The sequence below is a fragment of the Durio zibethinus genome, chromosome 5 (genome assembly GCF_047325235.1).
Source record: "Durio zibethinus cultivar Kanyao isolate XHJ-2024 chromosome 5, ASM4732523v1, whole genome shotgun sequence".
Taxonomy (NCBI): domain Eukaryota; kingdom Viridiplantae; phylum Streptophyta; class Magnoliopsida; order Malvales; family Malvaceae; genus Durio; species Durio zibethinus.
The window spans coordinates 32,023,201-32,042,294 of NC_143166.1; the positions used below are offsets into that span (position 1 = coordinate 32,023,201).

Here is a 19,094-nt window from a genome sequence, read left to right on the forward strand (position 1 = left end):
CCATTTTCTGAATTTATCAAGTCATAAGAATTATTACCAGCGGAGGTAAATTTTCAATTCAGATTTTCTTTCAAGGAAAATGGTTTCTTAGATTCTTTTTCTATTTGTTACGCATTTATCTTAAAATCAATTAATAAGAATAGAGAATCAACATAAATATAAGATTATAAGAATTTAAGGTTTAACATATATGAAATAATATCACATGTAAACACAAATAGAAATCTATTACATAAAAAATTTAAAAGAAATAATAGACCACAGTATTAGACAAAAACAACAAGATAGATCTTGAATTCTTATACTAAGTTAAGCATTAAATTTAAAATCAATTGATAATAAATATGAAACCTAATTTAAATATAAAATTATAAAAAAATCTAAAATTTAACAAATATGAGTTGATACCATTTTAACGCTTGATAAACACGTTAGTTTAAGCATTCCAACTTTAAGTCTCCGCAAGTTGAAATGTTGGACACAGCATGGCTTAGCCAAAGAAAAGTAAAAACGAAGGAAAAAGGGATATTAGCACATCACACATGGGAGTGGAAAAGCTAGTTCTATACCATAATCATTAGGTTGTGGAATAATGATGTTTATGATGATGCTTATACAGTGCAAAGTAGTGGAATTGGGTTTTTTGCAGTCAAACAAAAGGTGGAAAGAATCAATCAAAACAGATAATCCAAACTAACAAAACCTGCTTTTTCCTTCATTTCATGACCCTGATTTTTCCGTCACTCCAAGCTGCAATGATGAACTGTTGGCCAAAACGGTCTCTTAATTTAAAAATCTTGGTCGGCTCAAGCATGTGCATTGCCTTAAAAAACTCAACCAATCTTACTTGCTGTCATGTTGTACTTAAAAGTTTCAAAGATATATGAAAGTTTAACAAACAACTAGAGTAAAAAATGGTAAAGCAGGCAATTAAAAATCTAGCAGGGTCATCCCAGTGTACCCTAATGATGGTGTGAAGTGTTTATCTTCTGTTGTAAAGCTTTCAGTCCGTACCATTCTCTTTTTTAAAACTAATAACGAAAAGGAAATAAAATCAGATAATAAAAAACTTCCAAATGGCCACTTCTAACATTTTGTATCAGAAGCACAGGTTAGCAGGTACTCGCCAACAATTGGATTTATTGATATATGCAATAGCTCAAATAGTAAAATTAGACTCTTTCTTGATGATTAAAGATCAATTTTCGTTGATGTAATTTTATCAGCTGTTCATATACAATTAAATTGATGAGTTCACATTTAGCAAAGGGTCCCTGATCAACGTAGATTGCAGCCGCTAGTATATAACTGGTACAAAAATCATAGCTTGGATTAGTGAATGCTATAACTTCAATTTTGCTTCTTATTACAGCCTGATGTAATCAATTGCCATTAGAGGAATGAGAAAAAAAAAAAAAGGAAAGAGATTAGAGAGGTAGATAATTGGTATATGGTGTCATGCTTTTGTAAGACATTTGCATCTTCCTGTAGGGAAAAGAAGGAGCGACCAGCCTTGCATACAATGCTAGCTTTACAGAAAGTCTAGCAATGTGGATTATATAGATAGAAGATCCACAAGAAATCCTGCAATCATGGTCACTTTCTTTTAATTCTTTGAAGGTGGTTTAGAGTGGAAAAGGTGAAAAAAAGAGAGGAAACCTATAGGATTGGCTATGTCCTATGATAGGTGAAACAATAGTGGCTCTAATCCTACTTCACATTAATATATATCTATATATATATGCAAAATTTTAGGAAAAAGAGAAAAAGAGAAGAAAAAAAAAGAAAAAGCTCGTCTCATTTATGATAATGATAATGATAATGATAATGACAATGATGTCGATGATGATGTTGATGATGTTAAAATGGCCAGAATGGTGCCTGTTTTTGTTCAGAGTTCTTGGCTTTGCCTTGCATGGTTGTTGGTGAGATAATGATATTAATTCCTGATTGGTGATGATTGCTTGAGTAGTTTCAAGTCTGATAGGGGAGAAGAATTGTGTATGTATATCATCATTTTATGTACAAGCAATAGCCTGATGATCACTATGCGATCTCTACATCTCGATCCTAAGAGATAGAGCTACAGATGGAAATTCTTCTAGTCTAGCTCTCCTTGGGAAGTAAAACCTATACTTTGAGATTGAAAATCTGATATAGATGGGATGACAAACTCTTTCAAGGATGTTGTTTTCTGATATATATATTTCTAAATTGCACAAGTCATCATTCTGCAGTACTTTTTGTTCATCAAGAAGAAACGTTTCTTGTTTGATTTACTTGCTCAAATATAACACCCTGATCGTTTAAATATTATTTACGCGTAGAATTTTTCGTATTCTACAGTCTAGAGGAAGATTTCAAGCATTGTTTTCAAAGGAGAGAGAATCGTGTTTAAGTTTATAAAGTGATTTTCCTACAACTAATCAATGATATGGGAGATGATCAGCCAAAATGCAAACGGCAAACTTCAGTCAATGATAAAAAATTGGGCACCCTTAACAAAAGCTGATCATTAACTTCTAATGCAATTTATTGTTGTTATGTCTGGTTTAGGTATATATGAAGAGCTCATCTCATGCGTTTAGTTTGCACCATATTCTTGCTTGACAAAGCAGGACATACTCGTGCTTAATTGTGAAGTATGAATTGTAAAGTACGTTCACTTGGACTGAACTTTGCCTTTACTTTCATCAATTTTTCATGATCAATTTCCCTTGTTTGGCGTGGAACACAATCTTTTGACTGAATTTCTTTGGCAACTTTCTCAGTAAATGATTGAACTTCAAAGATTGGGTATAAATGTTAAAGGAGAAGGGAGAGAGAGAAAAAAGAAAATTAGAAAGTTAGAAAGACCAAGTCAAAAGTAGTTTTTATTTGGAGAAACTGAAGAGAACAAGACATTAGTACCATGTCCCAGTTAGTGATTTTTTTCTTTTAATTTGAAGAATGAAGATTTGAACCTGTTCTTTGAGCAAAAGATGTAGATTAAATCACATAATAGGATATAATTAATATCATATTTTTACCCTGCAAGATCAATTGGTACTGGATGGTTCATCCTCATTCTCAATGGTCAATCTTATCACACTAATTTCAATCATCATTATTTTTAATCTAATCGAAGTCAATTTCAGAATTATAACAAATAAGATCGAATAATAAAATGCAAATAACACATTAAAAAAGTAGAATGAAAACAAAACAAAAGTTGTTGTGCCGCACCATTCTAAACGTTGGATCATACATTAATCAATAACTAAAGTACAATTCATAGTGATAATTATAAAATTATGAATCAATGGTGCCAAATATATAACAGTTAGAACAAAAAAAAAGGCAATTTATTTTTGTTCATGATCAAAATCAACTAGATCAAATTTGTTTTGTTATAGAAATTAAATCATATTGTATTGGTGGGTGAGTATATTTGCTGTGAAGGTGGTTGACTTCAAGGCATTATATTTTTTACTAAAGGCCCAAACTTTTTGACATGTAAACCGAAAATGGCGATACCATTGCACGCATTTATTTAACTAATATTATCTTTCTAACTAACCTGGCCCATTTTCTTTGACTTAATGACTCGAGAATGGACCAAATCAACGTTGAAAGAGATGAACAATTGCAGTTGCATTTCTCAACTTTATGAACGGTCAAAGAAGCAAAACAATGTTCGTTTTATGGCGCCAAAAAGACTCTTTGACTTTTGTAAAAGCTAGATAAAAAACAAATGGATCTTTCACATTGTGTTAATGCCTTGAATTGAGAAGCCATAATTGCTTTTCTGTCTGCCCGGGAACATAAGCCCAACAAAGTACCGCAAGACAGCCCACACTGTATCCAATGGAACATGTTTCTCTGGTGATCTATAGTTGAGGGTTATGAGTACAGACGGTTACTCAAGCAGCAGAAATCATCAACAGTCAGGTCAGGCTAGACAGCCGTTCATCAGCTATGGATATGCAATCCTGTTGAATCCCAACCATCTAGATAGGTAGGCTCCATCTTGGTTTTCACCTTTTCCGAATGGCCCTGGATGAGATTAATCTAGGTGGTCAATTACATGCTGCATAACTGGCCTGTGTTCAACCACAATCTTTACACCCATGCTCCAACAATAAAGACCAAATCGTCTACTAATTTTCCATAAGCAACATTCTTGACTCTGGTCTTAAGGGTATAGCTTATAGGGAGCCTCATGCAGATTTATTTGTTAAAAGTTTGAAGTCACTAAATGCTAGAATGTTTAGGAGATAATATCCGACAAATTTAAGATTCGAATTCTAATATCTATAATCATTTTCTTACCCTTAAGTTCCGATCTCCTATATACACCAAAACCTCTTTTCTTATCTCTAGGTTGCGAGTTTCAATATATATAAAAAAAAAAAAAAAAGCCAGAATCTTGGGCTTCTAGACTGTCCTTTGAACAAAAATAAATGAAAAAAATAAACTCCAAGAATTATATAAGCAAACACAAATTTGACTCAAACTTTCTTGGTTAAAATGTTGCAATGTATAAAAATTCAAAGTTGAAACATAGCTTAAATTCCAAAATAAAAGCAAAAGTATAGAGAAAGCATGATTGGTACACGTTCAGGAGTGTACTAAAGTTGCACATTTCAAATCAATGGACTTTCATCAATTAAAAAGAAATTGAAGAAATTCCTCAATGGATCACAAACAATTACAGAGATCACGGACTTTTAGCACACAACACATGCTCCTATTAAAATCAATATTCTATGATAAAAGGAACGTGATCAGAGCTGCCATATTGGTTCATTCTTTACACAGGAATATAGCATGCATGTTACCTAATATATCCATGACCTGCTACAACATGTTCCCAGTATCTGCAATGAAATACAATTAAAGTAAATCAATCTAATGCCGTAAACAAGTTTAGCATTTCTAATTGTAACAAAGAGATTATAAAAGTGCATGTTAAAGAAAATAATGACCACTTTCTCTCCATCCCATTCTTATCACACAAAAATCCCAGGCCAGGGGCGCTGATTTAGTGTTTTCTCCTCTAAAGCACAACTTATTAGATGCTAGTGTTATAAGACAACCAAAGCTATTTGAACCTAACTTGAACACACACTCAATATTGACTCCAGATTTCCAGCTTAAAATATCAAACAATGAGCACATTAAAACAGCTTGGACAACCAGTTACTTGGCCATAGTACAGCCAAATTTGTGTCATCCATTTCCATAAAGACATTTTGCTTATGTAATCAATGCAAATAAGGATAAATGCAAAAACACACGGGTCATAAAGCAATCTAGCAACAAGAGGGATTCGAGTAAAGACTTCAATTATGGCTCATCCAGATATATATAGAATGTGGTCAAATTAAGTTGCCCGCTCCCCAAAGTGAGAGAAGAAAAAGCAGTTGAACAGCATGCTGAAGCATACCCCTTGAATCAAGAAGAGGCAGGATGCTTGCTTGAGCCACTCCCAATCAGCGAGATCCATTGTACAGGCCAAGCAATGGTTTCTTTCTCTCTTCAACTCTCTTCTTTGCAGCTTCCCTTGCTTTGAGTGCAGCTTCCTCTTCTTTAGATATAGTCTTGGGCTTCTCATCTTGTCTTTTTCTCTTAGCAGCAAGCGAGGACGGAGAACCTTTAACAGATCTCATGGGATTTAAATAAGCTGAAACAACAGGCCCAGATGCAGTCTCGTTTTGACTTTAAGCAGCACTTTTACTATCTGCAACTGGTGCCGCCCCTGAAGTTGGAGATGGCTTTTTCAAACTAGGATCTCTTGACTTAGGATTTGATGAAGCCTCAGCCTTGGAATATGCCTCTTCCCGTGGCACCTACCTGCCTGTTGCATTCCCTCTAAGTAAATATACCACAAACAACATTTAATCTAATAGATTATTTTGAAGAAGAAAGAAAGGAAAAAACTTTAAAGTCCAATTACAGATCCATACCTATAGCATCAGAATAGTAAAAGCCTGACTTTGGATCATAGTATAAACCATTTTTTTTATTTTAGTAATAACCTGAACTACTGTCATAGTCCCAGTCTGCATCAAGCTGTATCAGTTAGAATAGTACCAAACTCAATATAAAAATAATACATAAACAAATGATATAAAAAAAATTTAGATATTAATAATGAAAAATGCCTGATTTGTAAATCAGGAATAATATATTGGGCCTGATAGAGATTAAGGCCACATATCCATGAAACCCTACTTCTTGGGCATCAACTACAAAGTTAGCACCCAAAAAAAAAAAAAAACAGTTCAGCAGGGTTTGCCTGGCAGCTTTTGCAATGCAATAGAAGATTAAACCTAAATCTAGAGAAAGTTTTGAAAAAAAGGAGTGGCAAACCAACAAAGACAAGGAAACAGGCAAACTGACTTTGGACCAGAATGAAACCAATGAAAGTTTTTGATTATTTGGGCTCAGCTATCTTGAATCATGTCTAGGATTAAGTATTGCCACAATCAAATGTGTTTAAAAAGGCTCATGCTCATGATTCTAGTAAGTGTTTTAAATAAACTAGGTTAGACATTCATAATCCAAACTCAAAGCTCCATGCTAACTAAGGAAATTTAGCATTAGCAATAGCAATACAGCTGGATGACGCCAGCCTTGCTGTCATGTAAATACTCAGACACACCTATTAATCTCAGCCGAAATTGGTTGCATATGGCCCAGGTGTGATATTCTCCTATTTAAACAGCATACTAGACTGAATTAAACAAGGTTGCAACTTCTAAGTAAGTCACTCACAAGATAAGATGTCTACCATCAGCGCAGTTTCTTTAATAGCCCTAGGTAGAATAAAAAGGCTTTAGGACCATACGATCAGGCAGGTGATTAGTGTCAACTGCAACGCAAAATTTGAAGAGAAACGAAAAGCTTGTATTACTACTATAACTTGTCCTTTTTTAAAATAAGGAAGTCGAAGATGACCTGTACTTACCTTCTTGACCATCTAATGCTAGAGCATTAGAATCTCTAGCCTCAAAACTAGCAACGTCCTTCTGATAACTCCGCTTAGCTTTCTGGCAAACATAGTTAAGTAACACTAACAATGGTTAAAACAAGCATAAATAAAGCATGAAAAGCAAATCCATATGGAAAGGTTACTTACAGCTTCAATCTGTTGAAGAGCGCGAGCTGCTTCCTAGTGTTCCTTCTCTTTGGCTGCGCTCTCTTTCCGCATGGTAGTAAGCCTCTTAGCAACATTTTCTTTGTGCCGTTGACCCAGTTCATGGTTTCGAATACTTGATGGGTTATTGGATATGAAAATTTTGCAGAAATCACACCATTTATTCCCCTGACTCACCCAAAACTAAACACACACACACACACAAAAGAAACTTAATTTCATTGAAAATTTTACGGTAAAATAATCACGATAAACAATGTTATAAAAAATAAAGGGAATTCCGAATTCATTGATACTTTCAAGAATTAATGGAAAAGGAGTGAAAAGTTGAGGTTTTTAATTTCTTAATTGATTGTAAGGGAATGATAAAAAAAAAAAAAAAAAGAAGAAAGCTTTGGATATTACCTCAGTCATGGCTGGGAAAATCTGATTGTTAGGAAGCTAATTGTTTAAAATTTGGGTACCAATTTTGGGTGATATTAGGAATTGCTTTAAACCCTACTTTTCTTGGGATTGAAATAATTGAATCGAGCGGATTTTGCTTCCGATTTTGCAACGGTAACTGGATCCAAAACCGAAGAAACTCGGACATTTAACCGACCCGAATGTTGTGTTACTGGACCGGGCCCTTTTCTTTAACAATGATCTTCCATTCTGCTGGACCCAAGATGGAAAAAAAAAAAAAATCCATTGCTTTGACAGCCACTGCCAAAGTTACTGTGAACTATGAAGCCAGTTCTTAACCAATGATTTCACCTTGTGTTCTTGCTTCAACTGAAACCAAATTCGTTTTCTTTCCCTCCCTTTGCTAAAGATTTCAGAGGGAAAGGAGATAAAGGTAATGCTTGTAATATTGCCGAAGTTAATGTTTTCTCCACATTCAATTGAAAACAGACAAACCCAAACCCACGCCAAAGTCCCCAACTTCCTTTCTTTCTTCCCCAAACGAAAAAACCCTAACTAACCCTTCAAAATCCAAATCTGAAAGTTGTTCCTTTTGTCAATGGATGAAACTTTGTTGCTAATGTTATCAAATCTCCTCCACCTCCACAACTCTCTTGACACCACCACTTCCCTCCTTTCCCCTTCCTACTCTTCCCCTTCCCCCACTTCCTCCCCTTCTTCTCTCCTCTCCTCCTCTTCTCCTGCCCCTCTCCTCTTCTTCACCCTCGCTTCCCTTCTCTCCTTCCTCGCCACCTCTTCTTCCAAGAAAGGACCCCAAAATTCTTCACCTTTGTCAAAGAAAGGAGAACCCAATTCCTCTCCTCCTCCTCCTTCTTCCTCCCACTTCTCCGTCTCAGCTTTTCGTGCCCTCTCTACCGACCATATCTGGTCCCTGGACGCCCCAATCCGTGACGCCCAATGGCGATCCTTGTACGGACTCTCATACTCCGTTTTCACCACCTTGGTTGAGAAGCTCAAGCCTTTTGTAACCGCCTCAAATCTTTCCCTTCCCTCTGATTACGCCGTGGCCATGGTCCTCTCTCGTCTCTCCCATGGCTACTCCGCTAAAACCATCGCTTCACATTCTTCTCTGGACCCTTACCTCATTTCCAAAATCACCAACATGGTGACTCGTCTCTTGGCAACTAAGCTCTACCCTGAGTTCATCAAGATCCCAGTTTCTCGTAGAAGATTGATTGAAACTACCCAGGGCTTTGAGGAACTTACTTCACTGCCCAACATTTGTGGAGCTATTGATGGGAGCCCGATAAAGGTCCGTGGCTTGAAACTTGGTAGGAATTTGATAAATTCTTATAAGTGCAAATACGGGTATGATTCAGTTTTGCTTCAGGTTGTTGCTGACCATAGAAAAATTTTCTGGGATGTTTGTGTTAAGGCTCCTGGTGGGGTAGATGATGCTACGCATTTTAGGGATAGTTTGTTGTATAATAGGCTTACTTCAGGGGATATTGTTTGGGATAAGGTGATCAATGTGAGGGGTCATTATGTTAGGCCTTATATTGTTGGAGATTGGTGTTATCCTTTACTATCATTTTTGATGACACCCTTTTCTCCAGATGGGGCTGGCACACCAGCACAAAATTTGTTTGATGGGATGCTGATGAAAGGAAGGTCTGTGGTGGTGGAAGCAATAGGGTTACTTAAAACTAGGTGGAAAATTCTTCAAGATTTGAATGTGGGACTTAATCATGCACCGCAAACGATTGTTGCTTGTTGTGTGTTGCATAATTTGTGTCAGATTGCGAGAGAGCCTGAGCCTGAGATTCTGAAGGATCCTGATGAAACTGGGGCTCCTGCAAGGGTACTTGAGAGTGAGAAGCAGTTTTCTTATTTTGGGGAAAATTTGAGGCAGCCATTGGCGGATGATTTGCACCAAAGGCTTTCCTCCCGATAGGAAATGCACTTTTGAGAAGAGGTTGATTTTTTTAACCTTGTCTTATCTGTACGAATATGTATTTGAGTAGTTCTAACATGGTTGAGATAACATGTGTGATTTCACTCTTACTATTTCTCATCCTTTTTTAGCAAGCAATAGAAGTAGATTTTGTGGAGAAGTATAAGTTGATATTTGATATCTATGGACCTTATTGTTAACTGCTGTGGTAAACTAACCTGGTATTGAAAGTTGAAAATAAGAAAGTTCTGAATTTAAGAAACTGGCAACATCGAACTGTTATTATTAATTTTATCTTATAAATTGAGGGTAATGATGCTTTTATTATGTTTTGCTTGGTGAGTTATTATTTGCTTTGATGTACCGTATATTCACAGTTGTGAATACCATGTTAACTTGACTCTATAGCATTTGATAGAAAGAATCTTGTGTATTTCTCTGGAGTGTTGGTTTGGACATATATAGAGAGAGCAGTTTGTGGTTCCATCTGCATTAGCTTTTATTCTCTTCTATCATCCCTTTCTGCCTGTGCTGCTCTTGCCTTTGCCATCTTTCTCACCCTTGTTGTTTAGTATGAAATGCTTATATGAGATGGTTCTGGTTGCTAATAGCTCATTGTTAATTCGAATGACTTTCTTATGACATTGCTCTTCAATTGAAATTATCAGTATCATGGCTGTGAGTGAAATATGGGTTTGGTTGCTCGTTCTACCATTTTATATAGAAATCACTGGTAAAGGACATGAGTTGGGCAAGCAACATTTATGACTCATTTTTCTATTTCAATGGTTTTTCATATGGCTCTTTGATAGACAGAAATTATAAATATCATGGTTGAGTTTCAAGAGCCTGGTGGATTTAGGAAAAACGCAACCCATGGATTTCACTGTATGACGTTCCTTGTGGCCCGCTGTTCTTCGGGTTTAGGATTTTTTTTTTTTTTTTGCCATTGTTTTCCTCCTCCACTGTACCTTACAGGGAGTGCTACATAGTGCAGTAGGCACATATTGTTTCCTAGGTTCTATAAGAGGGAATTTGTAAGCTTTTTCGTGCCCATAAATTAATGGCATTGTGCCTTCCTGATCCTATGCAATCCCTTTGTTTTTCTCACATTTTTTTCAGATGTGAACAATTATATAGCCAATTATTTGTGGCACCAAGATTGCTTAAAATTCACTAGTTCATGTCAATACTAAATCATGAAGAAAGTATGCCATCTTTCATTGGAAATAAAATCCTCCTTATATTCCAGACGTGGGTTAGCTAAAATTAGGGAAATAATAAATCGAACATATATAAATCATATATAAATAAGATAAGTGGGGACATGTGATAAATTTTTAAATTTTTTAATTCTACTTTTGAAGCAAAAAATTTCCATTGTCAACGTATAAAAATTGAACTCAATAAATAATAAAAATCATGTCATGTAACAATAAAGAACGTGTAACAAGACAAATACATTACCACCGTTCAGGCAAGTTAAACCATATATATATTGAGGATGTCTTCGATGCGTAAAATTTTAATAAAATAAAATGATATTATAATTAACATTAAATTAAATAATATAATATTATTTTGTATTTAATATATATAAAGATTAAAATAAAATAATTTATTTATTAATCAAAATTATTTTTTCTTAAAGTTTATACAATTTAAATTACTGATATAATTCTTAAAAGTATAAAAAATATGTAAATTTGATATCTTGGATTAAAAATAATAATTTTCACTTTAAAAAAATTAAATCATATATTAAGAAGATAATTAATTCTCCTTACAATCTTATTTTTTTAGATACAAATTAAATATAAAATAAAATAATTATTATCTTATTTTATCCATCATTCTTTACATCAAACTTGCCATATTAATGATATCCTTGCGCGTTTCAAATGATCCCATAACTTTCAAACTCAAAGAAATGGCATAAAGTTGAAGCCTCAAAATCTGAGCTGAAGCTGGATGTAGGAACCATGCCTCCCGAGTCTCGCAAATTTAGAAAGATCAATCATGTGACATCATTGTGCCTTTGCGAGGGCTCGACTGTATGGACCACGCAACAATTTCACAAACCCAAGGAAACTCAACTTCCCATCGTTGTGCCTTATCCAGTCATTAAGAACTGCATGAACTGGAATAGAGGGTCCAACACCAAGTTCCTGAATGATTAATTTTCACAAAAGATGATATCAATTGGTAAGTCTAATTTGTTCAAAGAACTACTGAATTCGACAAGATTTTGTCAGCTTAAAGTTTAAAGTACAGAACGGCCACTTCAGATTGCATAGGATGATTCATTTTCTAATTTAGTATCATGACACAGATCACAAGTTATTATTTGATATCTAAAAGAATTCCAAACTTACAGATGCGAGCTCCTCAATGACAATAGCCCTGTTTCCATCCTTCTCAAAAAGCTCATATGCACAGCGGGCATTTTGTTCCCAACGATCAAGTGCCTCAAGCTGATGGACACTTAATGCAGCTGCACAAAATTCTTCAAAATCCATTCTTCTGTATTGAAGTGCATTTAGCTGTCATGCAATGGAAATTAAATGAAAGGAATTTGGATAAGCTAAGGAATGGCTACTTAAAAGCAAGAATGACAACAGTGTTCATACTGAGAAAAGAAAATCAGGAATGTGAGACTCCTTCATTGCATCTGTTGCATTTTTCATCAGGGCCTGTTTATAAAAAAACAAATAATCAGAAAAAGTGTATTATCTAACACTATCTCAACCCCTTTTTTGGGAGGGGAGAAAGGGGGTGAGAGGGAGACTAACCTTCTTAATATTCTCGAGGGTTATGTTACCATTTTTGGGCTCTAATAATGCAAATTGCTCTCTCAGGTAAAAGAGTTCGTCCACAGTCAATGTCTTCGACAGTGCCTGTAGGAATGAAATAACAAGATTGATAAAGGTAATAAAACATAAAAACTGATGATTTCTATTAAGTACAATCGATGTATCAGATCCTTCCACCAGAGAATCATAAATGACATAATGAAGAAAAAACAATCTCCAGAGTTGATTTCAAAGGCTTATCTCTTAGAAGAAAAAAAAAAAACTTTTAAAAGCTCTTTGATTCTCCAGGGCCTTTGTGGAGTACATCATTCTGGTAAAGGACATGCATAGCAACATAAGAGATCATTTACAGCTTCTTACATCATACTAACAGGTTTCACTTAGGCATCAAGCCGTCAACGAGTCATGCTTTATCTAATTTGCATTACAAAGAGAATGAAGTAGTAATGAGCAAAGAAAAAACAAAGTTGATCGGTCCACAAGCATAGTGGTTACAAAACCAGGTGGTACATAGTGGCATAGGCCGAGTACAAGAAGAACAGAATGTTTTTCCCTTTAGCATACACACCTTTAAAGCAGCCTTCCTCAAAGTTGATGATTGCATATATGCCTTCATAAGCCTAAATACTAAAATATCAAGAGGCACCTTAACATCATTATGGTTCTGGATCCAAGGATGATCTGTGAACAGAAGACTAAGGTCGTTACTCTAGCTCAATGATGTTATCAACTTAACATTATGAGTAAGTATTATGCACGCACTCAGCGCCTGAGCTGCTGTCATTCTTTTCCTGGGGTCCTTATCCAAAAGGCGCTTAACAAAGTCCTTAGCTTCTGAAGACAAGGAAGGCCAAGGAGCTTTGTTAAAAGTAGGATCAGCTTTTAGGACAGCTCGAAAAATTCCAGACTCAGTCCTAGCCCAAAATGGACGACTACCACATAAAAGGATATATGCTATCACGCCCATACTCCAAACATCAGCTTCTGTACTATAAGATCTATGTAGAACTTCAGGGGCCACATAGTATGCACTTCCCACAATGTCATTAAGTCTTTCATCTGGAATCACCATAAGCATTACAAATTTAAAAGAATCCCCAAGTAAGAGCAGGAGGAAGCTGAGTGAGCAGAGTACAAACCTGGTCTGACAAAATCTGACAAGCCAAAGTCTATGGCCTTCAGCAGAGAGTTCTCCTCCTTGGACATATATAGAAAGTTCTGGTCCAGAAAAGCATCCAGTTCAGATTTTTCAATATGAAAACACATTAAAAATCATAAGTCATATGCACAATATCTGCCACTGAAAGATGGTAACAGACTCAGGCATGATGACGTGGCATGAGAAATGTCCTACATCTTTTAGCAGAAAGTAGACAGAGGATTGCCCAGTTCAAGAATTTACCCCAAAGCCCCTTATCAGGTCAATTTTCGGTACAGCAAATCTTCAAAAATAACTCTGGTTACATATCTGTGTTATGCTTTGTATAGAAACCTACCAAGCATGTGTTTGATCTTTCACCTTTTGAAGATCACTGCCTAGTCATGCATTTAAGCTTTTAACTATTAAGAAAAAAAAAAAAAAAAAAAGAGAATTAGCTCCACCTCTGGTTTAAGATCTCGATGCACCACACCCTGAAGATGACAAAAAGCAACAACATTTAGTATCTGTACCATTACAGCCTTTGCATCGTCTTCTGAGTATTTTTCACCCCTACAAGCATAATAGACCTTCAAGTTAGAGGCTACAATTAGGTAGATATGAGAGCCACAATAAACAATTCTCAAAATTTGAGCTATGTATTACAAGAATAATCACCTTGCAAGTATTCTATCCAAAAGCTCACCTCCTTCACACAACCTGTAATTCGTTACTCAAAATTTTATCCCAGATTGGAGATCATCAATAGCTTATAATGAAGAAACAAGTAAGAAATGCCAACTGCCAGAGCGTAAAATACTTGAAAATACTTATAAATGCCAGAAAACAGATACTGAAGATTAATAGTTTGTAAATATTTCCCAAATGAGAAAAAAAAAAAAAAAAAACTAATGGTGCTAATTGACTTTTTGCATGAAATTAATCGAGGTGCAAACTTAAAATAAAATCATGTGAAAAGCAGTGCATGTTTAAAGCTTACTCCATTACTATATAAACATTATCATGATCTTCAAATGCATCATAGAATTTCACTAGATTGTTGTGTCCTGTCAAGGCTCGCAAAATCTTCACCTCCCTTCTCACATCCTCAACTGCAATAGCTGTTGTCATCTGACAACATAGAATAAACTGTCATGCGAAGAACATGTAGACTACAAACCAAGAGAAAAAGCAAAACACAACATAATACCATAATCTGACTTCACCGAACCTTCATTACTTAGAACTTGTTTTTCCCAGTGAACAAGCAGCATCTAAGACAACTAGACATGAAGCATTCTCTTCATACTTTATTTGTTAATTGATTTGAAGAAGCTAGAAAATGAATGCTAGAAGCCACCTCTACCCTCATTCCTTTGTCATTATATTTTAATTGTCCACAAACAAATACTAACAAATGGTAACCACTCACATCGTCTGTTATATTTCATAACAGATGCCCTTCTTTATTTCCAGGAATGAGTGGATACTTTGACTAGCCAAAAAACAAATACTTTTACTATGGAAAGAGAAAATTTACAGAAATGAGAATTAATTAAAATCTTTCCTCCATTAAAGTAAGTCAAATGGAAGAAAAAGAAAGCCTATCTGAAGAAGTTTTCATCAGTTCTATTCTATTGCATGTTGTAAAAGGAAATCCATCCCTATCCATTCCTCAAATATTTTCTTTTTCCATTTCACAAGGGGCCATCACAATCAAAGATTAACACACGGGATGAAGAAAGCAGGCTACATAGCAATTTATTAGTTGCTACTTGCTACAGCATCTTAAGCCATCTTGCAAGAAGGGGTAAATTAAATCAAATTTCCTTCTCATAATCTTGAATTGCAGCTAACTGTCGAGCTCTTTCTCAGTTGAAAACAACTCTAATCATGAATCATCTTAAGTTTGGTATAAATCAAAGCATAAGAATGAAATAATTGTAAAATATTTCTCTCTGCCTTGTAAAGGTTCAAGGAACCATTTCAAGGTCAATTGATCAAATAAGAATTAGGACCCAATGATGTAACAGATAATGGTGTGCAACCCAACTACAACCATTAGTTTTTTTTTTTTTTTTTTTTGCAGGGCTGTAAGTATAAGCTGGAAAAAGATAATTAGTTGACTGGTTCTAAACGACCTGATGTAATTTAAAGGCACAAAGTTAAGACCCCAATTGAGACCATGATCTTTTCAATAATTCACTCTATTCATAACCATTGGATAGTGGTGCTTCAATAGCAGATGTCATTTCTGAGTTGCAGAGAAAGTGATATGCCAATAAGTTTACTAAAGAATTTCAACATTTTCTGATCATTCAATATTCACTTCCACCAGCCCCCAGCCATACAACTTAATGATGCAAAGATGCACTTTTTAGGCCAAGATGTGATTTAAACCTAAAATATCCAAGTAAGATGTGGAAAGCTTAATACATTAAATAATCCAGGGGGTCAGGTGGACCGAAGTAATAAATTATCAATCCGGACCATTGACCCCAGAAAAATCAATAAACAAACAAGTTGGTCACTTAATGTCATTTTACACTCAAGAAATAGAAACGTAAAGAACAGAATTTAACCCCATATTTTCTCCATCTAGAAGGACTCTGAAACAGTTAATTCCCCCACGATTTCTTCTTCCTTCAAAATTCTGTTCATACCACATTCAAGCTAAAGTCTTCAGCCCACTTTACCTTGAAATTAACACTTAACAGGAAATGGAAACAAAAATACAAGACTGAAAAGTGTGTGTGTCTATAACAAAAATGAAAATAACCCTTCTTCGGAAAAGGAAAAAGAAACCACCATAAACAAAATAGAAGGCCAATTTCAGTGAGAATTCAAAATCTAACGCAGTACTTATTAAAAAGCAAAGCACACAGCCCCTAAATTCAATCTCAAAAACAAAAAAAAAAAAAAACATTTTGTAAGCATATAAATATCAACATTTATAAATGCATTGATTTAATATCTATATATACATTGTAAAAATGTAAAAACTTCAAATAGAGAAAAGGAAAAAAGACCAACCTTGGATTTGGGGATGACTTTAACAGCAACCTGCTGGCCTTTGAACTCACCTTTCTTGAACTTTGCAGAACAAGTATAGCCAAAATGCCCTCTGCCAACTTCCTCTCCTACTTCCAACCTACTCCTCAAGTCCTCTGAAAACCCAAATCTTTTATCCAACTCAATTCCTTCCTCCTCATCCTCCTCTCGCTCCGCAATTTTCGCCTCATTTTCCGCTTTCTTGTTAGTCTTCCGCCGCCTCAGCACTTCCCGGATGTGCTTAGCGGGAGAAGGAGGAGGAAAGGGTCTCCCAAACAACCGGAGAGGAGTTGAAGGAGTCTTGGGTTTGTTCGGGTGGGCAGGGCTTGGGGTGTACATGGGGAGGAAAGGCGTGGTTGGAGGGAGAGGAGGAGGAGGAGAAGAAGGGAAAGTCGGTGGTTGAGTAGGGGCAGGATAGTCATTCTGCTGGTTCTCCCTTGAGGCATATGGGTTTAGTTTTGGAGGCTTCGAAGTGCAGGTTCCCATTGTCGAGGAAGATCAAGAAATCAACAAGAAACTGCTGTTCCTGTTTGCATTTGAGAAATTTTTGAGGTTCAGCTTACGTACGATTCAGCGAAAGAGAGAGAAAAAAAATAAATCAATAAAAAAGAAGGAAGACAGGAGCGAGATTTTGCTGTCGTTTTGTTGCTGTAAGAAGAGGTAGAAGAAAGACGTGAAAGTGATTAAACGTAAGCTCTTCAAGCTTGCTAGCCATGTGGCATGCACATGAGTTTTTCCATTTTTTTTTAATGTTCCTTGAGCATTGTTCGAGAGAGACTTGGAAGTTGATTGGTGATGGACTAATGGCTGGCAATGCCCCCGAATCTCATTGTTGCTCAAAAATGTAAAAATCCTTGGAAACATTTTTTTTTTCGTAAAATACTACCAATTCACTTTGGAGTCAATGGAACAGTTCCAATTTAGGTTGTTTATTGTTCTGATCCCTATAATTCTCTTGCATGCATGGAATTTAATTATAAATTTCTTCTTCTCTTTTCTTTGGCTTATTCATTTAACTATAAATTTCTACTAATATAAAATAGCAAATCCTGCACAAGATTTCTTATTTTTGCGAGGATTGGAGAGACTTGAACCTATGACCAGAAATCACAAAGAAACAACTTTATCATCGCTCCAAGCTTAGTATCATGAAAATTAATTATAAGATTATATCAAAATGACTTTGAGAGTAATTTTTTAATAGCTTAAAATAATATTGTTTTTATTTAATATCATGATGAGATAAATTTTTATCACATCATAATTACATTTTATGATTAAATCTTTAAATGTTTAATCATAAAACGATATAACAGTGCAACGAGAGACCATTTCTCTATACTGTCAAATGAATCCTTACTTTTGACAGATTAGGTTTGCTTCCTTAGCTTCTTGTTTAAAATTGCCTTGATCTCATCATTTAGTTAAAAACACAATCCTATGCCAGATTATTGAACTTGATCTCCTTTGCAAGATTTACCCATTTTGTTAATTGAGCAAACTTAACAATCACATAACTTAGTTGTGAAGTTTAAAGATCTTTTTGCGTTAATAACATAGCTCATTATTAAAATTTTCACTTACTACTCTGGGGTTTGTAGCTTTTGTGCTTTAGATTTTAAGGGTTACCAACACTTTTAGCAGCTCCTTCATAAATAAACTCACATGGAGTCCATGGGTTACTTTCATTTTGTTCCAGGAATTTTTTTTTTTTATTGTGTGTGACTAGCCTAGTATTTTTAATAAAAAAAAAAAATCATAATCATGCATAGGATGATCATACATTATGTGATTTCTTGAAAAGTTAACGATCATTAAGCTATTATGCAATTATGGATCTAGTGATATTGATAGAGTGAAAATTCTTTTATTCAATGATATTCTTGATATTTATTTTCCTAAATTAATTAATTAGTAGATGAATTTGCTTTTTAAAAAACAAAAAAATCAAATTGCAACATTAAGCCAAAGGAAAAAAAAAAAGCCCTTGGATCCGATTTTGATCGTGAATATGAATAAAGAATGTACAACTAAATATCTTGGAGTAAGGTTATTTGTGGTATTAAAATTAAGGTAGAATTGTAAGAGTATATCCTAAAGAGTTTTAAATTTTAAAATTCTTAAAAGTAACATGTTTATAATATGTGTAGTTGTGAGAATAATTTTGATTTAGTAAGATATGGGTATATTTTTTTGAAAAAGTAAGGCTAAAATTATGATTAGTAAATAACTATTTTTTTCTTTGTCACTTCATTTTATTACGGGGTATTAATACAAGATGATTCATGGATAATATTTTATTTTTTAAAAGAGATTGATAAAGTTTGATTAAAATAATACATTGTATTATTAGACCTAAACCTTTTAATTTTCATTTCAAATTGATTTTAGATCATGTTATGAAAGTTTAAGAACAAACTATTCACATCAAACTTAGATTTAAGTAAAAAAATATAAAAAACTTTAATATAATCATCTATGAATGAAACAAATCACTTTATCCTAAAAATATTAAAAGTGATAGAGAAATCCTATTTGTCACTATAAATTAAATACAAAGGAGTAGAATAATCCACCGCAGATGACCTATCT

The 19,094-nt window shown here is 34.8% G+C and overlaps 1 protein-coding gene and 1 pseudogene across 4 annotated transcripts; both read right to left on the minus strand.

The window, feature by feature from the left end:
- Nucleotides 1–5,116: 5,116 nt before the first annotated feature.
- Nucleotides 5,117–7,701, minus strand: LOC111282669 (zinc finger protein ZOP1-like; annotated as a pseudogene). Its single transcript, XR_016342345.1, has 5 exons — nucleotides 7,547–7,701; nucleotides 7,124–7,324; nucleotides 6,953–7,034; nucleotides 5,949–6,044; nucleotides 5,117–5,839 (listed from the first exon to the last, which is right to left on the minus strand). The product of XR_016342345.1 is annotated as a zinc finger protein ZOP1-like (transcript).
- Nucleotides 7,702–11,242: 3,541 nt separating this feature from the next.
- Nucleotides 11,243–17,628, minus strand: LOC111282658 (CDPK-related protein kinase-like). Of its 3 annotated transcripts, XM_022870846.2 has the most exons (12): nucleotides 16,485–17,628; nucleotides 14,452–14,582; nucleotides 14,130–14,171; nucleotides 13,916–14,024; nucleotides 13,453–13,531; nucleotides 13,250–13,372; nucleotides 13,076–13,147; nucleotides 12,882–12,994; nucleotides 12,293–12,397; nucleotides 12,131–12,193; nucleotides 11,876–12,043; nucleotides 11,243–11,668 (listed from the first exon to the last, which is right to left on the minus strand). In XM_022870846.2, exons 1-12 carry the CDS (start codon nucleotides 16,986–16,988, stop codon nucleotides 11,528–11,530), a joined length of 1,650 nt encoding a protein of 549 aa, XP_022726581.2. In that variant the 5' UTR covers nucleotides 16,989–17,628; the 3' UTR covers nucleotides 11,243–11,527. The 3 variants fall into 3 exon arrangements, with proteins under 3 accessions (XP_022726581.2, XP_022726579.2, XP_022726583.2); XM_022870844.2 differs by having other exon boundaries at nucleotides 13,076–13,372; XM_022870848.2 differs by lacking the exon at nucleotides 11,243–11,668 and having other exon boundaries at nucleotides 11,881–12,023; nucleotides 13,076–13,372.
- Nucleotides 17,629–19,094: the final 1,466 nt, after the last annotated feature.